The sequence below is a fragment of the Colobus angolensis genome, unplaced genomic scaffold (assembly GCF_000951035.1).
Source record: "Colobus angolensis palliatus isolate OR3802 unplaced genomic scaffold, Cang.pa_1.0 Scaffold50, whole genome shotgun sequence".
In the NCBI taxonomy this organism is placed as follows: domain Eukaryota; kingdom Metazoa; phylum Chordata; class Mammalia; order Primates; family Cercopithecidae; genus Colobus; species Colobus angolensis.
Window position 1 is genome coordinate 1,680,879 of NW_012118488.1, and position 3,843 is coordinate 1,684,721.

At 52.4% G+C, this 3,843-nt stretch overlaps 1 protein-coding gene across 1 annotated transcript in view; it reads left to right on the plus strand.

Moving 5' to 3' along the window:
* TBX21 (T-box 21) overlaps positions 1–3,843 on the plus strand; it is a 14,836-nt gene that overhangs the window by 1,266 nt on the left and 9,727 nt on the right. Inside the window, exons 2-3 of the mRNA XM_011960012.1 lie at positions 1–170; positions 1,231–1,255. Of these exons, the coding sequence (XP_011815402.1) occupies positions 1–170; positions 1,231–1,255 (195 nt within the window). The remainder of the gene's footprint in view (positions 171–1,230; positions 1,256–3,843) is intronic.

The following is a 3,843-nucleotide window of genomic DNA, read 5'->3' on the forward strand; positions in this document are numbered from 1 at the left end:
TACGCCGCCCCGGACCCGCGCGCCGGGCTCTACCCGGGGCCGCGTGAGGACTACGCGCTACCCGCGGGGCTGGAGGTGTCGGGGAAACTGAGAGTCGCGCTCAACAACCACCTGTTGTGGTCCAAGTTTAATCAGCACCAGACAGAGATGATCATCACCAAGCAGGGACGGTGAGTGCGGCGCGCCGGCCCGCGGGGCCTCTGTGCCCCCACCCGGAACAAGAACGTCTACTCTGTTTTTCTGGCTCGACAGTGCTTCTGACTCCGTGTCCCTCACGGCTTTGGCTTCAGTGTAAGGAGACAGGGGAGTGGGGTTGTAGAAAGGACAGGGAAAGCTCCGGAGGGGCGTCTGTGCCCAGGCTGTTGCACCAACAGCCAGAGGACTCACAAGGGAGACGGGTGAGTACGGAGCAGTGAGAAGTCACCTTGATTTAGGGTAAGGGTGACTGTGGCTTCACCCACAGTTGGTGTGCGCCCCTGCCCCACTCTCTACTGGAGAGGAGTCGCAGAGGGCAGTGAAAGCCTGTGTTCTGCGCGGACGGGACGCCTGGGCCTCCTGTGTGGGAAACTGGAGGGGAAGGGAACCCGTTATCTCCCGGGTTCCCTGCGTCCACCTCCCCGGCTCCTTTGCTACTGGTGTGCTCAGGTCAGCTTTAGTAGTGGTGGTGGCGGCAGTGGTGGTAGTGTGTGTGTGTGTGTAGGGGGTGAGATTGGGATTTGGTGACATGGAGAAGCAGTCGCCAAGTTTCCTTTCCGGTCTTACTTTGAGATCATATGTCTGGGGTGTGTGTGTGTGTGTGTGTGTGTGTGTGTCTGTGTGTGTGTGTATGGGGATGGGGGGGATTGGCAGTAAAGCTTGTAGGGGGCACAGATCCCTTCCAGGCACAAATGCCCACGGGCCTGGGCAGATGAAGCTCACCCAGGGGTCCAGCCTGGTGGCCAACCCCACACTGCACCCTTTGAGGCTGGCCCAGTGAAAACCTTCCCCACACTCCTGTCCAGATATTCACTGGTTCAACCTGGGGAAGTGGGAAGGGGAGTCCTATGGCTCTATGGGTCCCTGAGCCCTGTGCGTGATGGGGAGAGTTTGGGGCTGAGGGTGCTGCTTCCGGATAGAGCCTCCTGCACAAGGAAAGAAACAGAAACCTGCAACTTGTGTGGTATTTGTTTAGTAAGCAGCCCCCGGAGTGGGCTGTGTCTGATGTGGGCTGTGTTCACCCACCCTTCCCAGTGGGGCCCATGTGAGCAGGGGACCGGTGAGGACCAGTGTGGAGGGGCTGTTGTCATTGGTGTACCTGGGACACTGGATCTGAGGTCCAGGAGGTGTGGATACCAAATGTGCGGCTTGGGGTGGAGGGGAGAGGGAGAAGGCCATGTTGGGCACCAGGGGTTGGTATTCGATCTGGGCATTGCTGGAACATTTTTCCCTCCAGATGATTTTTGTGGGGTAGCCTGGGACTGAGGAACCTGTTGCCAGCCACAACTGGCTTCAAGTTGCTGAGCTGTTCCACTTTCCCTGGGATGAATCCAGGAAAGTTAGCATGTTCTTTGATGGCTCAGCCTTCATCTCCTAAGCCTTCTGATAATTCCTCTCTGCTCCCCCCAACCTTAGTCACCCTTTGGGTGTACCCAGACACAGCCCAAGCTTTTGGTCCCAATGTGTCTGAATTGGAAGGGACCCAGAAGATCCTGTCCCTCTCACTGCACAGACAGGGAAACAGGCCCAGAGACAGCAAGAGACTGTTCCAAGGTCACACAACACACTCATTGCAGGCAGAGCTGGCACTAGAGCCCAGATGGTATTTGCCTGGCTTTCTTTCTCTGGCCCCCTACGGCCACCAGTAAAAACAGCCACTCACGCTCTCCGAAGGCCCCAATGCATTCAGAGTGCTTTCACTTCCATTATTTCACTGTGCATTAGGTAGGCCAAGCAGTCTCCCCATTTTACAGTTGAGGTCACTGAGTTGCAGGGACAGCTAGTGGCTTGCACTCCATCACACAGCAGACCAGAAGTGGGGCCTCTTAACCTTCCACTCCGTTGTGTGGTCAGGAGGCCTTCCCACTCTGGGCCCTTGCTGGGGTCTCCCCACAGCCTCTGCCAGGCCTCTGCCTCCCACTGCCAGTCTTGAGGGTTGGGATGGATGGAGCATCAGCCAGCACTTCAGGGAGTTGGCCAGTGCTAGGGGGCTGCCTCTCTGCCTGTAGAGCCAGCTTCAGGGAGGCTGTAGAGCACTTCAGGGGGGCACTTGAGGGGATGATTCTCAAAGTGTATATCGCCATCTCTCCTCCCATGGCCTCCTTTCCTTGGTGTTCCTGCTGAGTAATTCTCATTTGACAAGTTTTTTTGTCCCCCTTTTAGATATATACACTTACATTTTTTATGATGAAAAATTCCACTACATACAAACATGGACAGAAAAATGTAACAGACTTCCATCACCCAGCTTCCACAGCTGTCAATATGGGTCCAATCTTGTTTCTGCATCCTCACTTCGCTTTTTCTGTCTGCAACTATATTAGTAATATAGTAATTACTAAGTACATTCTAGATATTATTTTGTCTCTGCACCTCTAAAAATGGCTTTTTTAAATGAATGCAATACCATTAGCAAACCTGAAAAGAATTTCCTAAATATCACCAAGCTTCTCTGATTGCTTCACAAATGTGTGTGTGTATTTTACAATCCTCACACTTTTTGCTCCATTCTGAGGGGCCACTTTGGGCAACGCAGGATCCCTGTTGAAGGAGGCAGTGGCTCCTCACTGTTTCTTTTGGTGCTTTTTCTTGGATCAGGCTTCAGAGGCCCCACGCTGCCATGGAGGGGACAGAGGACACACCAGCCCAATTCAGTCCCACCAGCCCCAGATTACCTCCGTACCTTCTCAGCTTGGGCTCCTGAGATCTGGGAAGTCAGTGGCCATTTCCTCTCGAAGCAGGCTTTTGGGCTCATAGCACAGCTTCCTTTCCGTCCTCCTGCTTTTGTGGGCTGGCCTATCCCTCCGTGGGTTCCAGTGACCCACCAGTCATACCACATCACCCATGACCTTCTTCCTTTTTGAAAAGTTCTCCCACCCCAGGCCCACCTACAGCCCCGTGGCTTTTTGCCTTGAGCTGATTCACGCCGTCCCGGATTCTTCCTCTCCCACCCACCCTGGATCTATCCCTCGGTATTGATCAGCACCAGTGGCACGCTCTTCCCAATGGGCAGAAATGAGGCAGGGCACAGGTGGTGATACCTGGGGCCGGAGATTGATCAAGGCAGCTCAGATGGGACAGAGAGAGGGGAATTGAGAACAAAGCAATGGATTGGCCCAATGGGAGACTTTGGTGTCTACGTTTGTGTCTGGAGATTTGGGGCAGCCTGATAATGCCCCATACAGGCTTGTGCGAGGGTTTCTGTGTGGCAGTGTGTGTGTGTAGCGAATGTGTTGGCGAGTATATAATAGTTGATGGTAGACATTCTCAGTAGAGGAAGAGAGAGGCCTGTGTCTCTGTGGGTGTGTGGGTGTGTATTAATTGCTGGCAATCCCCACTTTTCTGGGTGTGATGGGTTGATTATTATAATTAAGATAACTTTGGGTAGCTGTGTTGTGTTAAGCTCAATTTGCATTTGGATCTGTGCATGTGAAAATAGAGGTTGATAAAACAACAATTTCAGTCCCACACTATCCTTGCTATCCTCACAGTCATTACAATTTTTTTCTTGTCTCCACATTCCCAACTCCAAGAACTTTAATTTTTTTTATTTGTAATATTTTTCATGGGCCAGGAAGTGGACCTGGACCTCCCACATAGATAACTTTAGTCAATAACTTTTTGCATCTTTTTTTTTTTTTTTTTTTT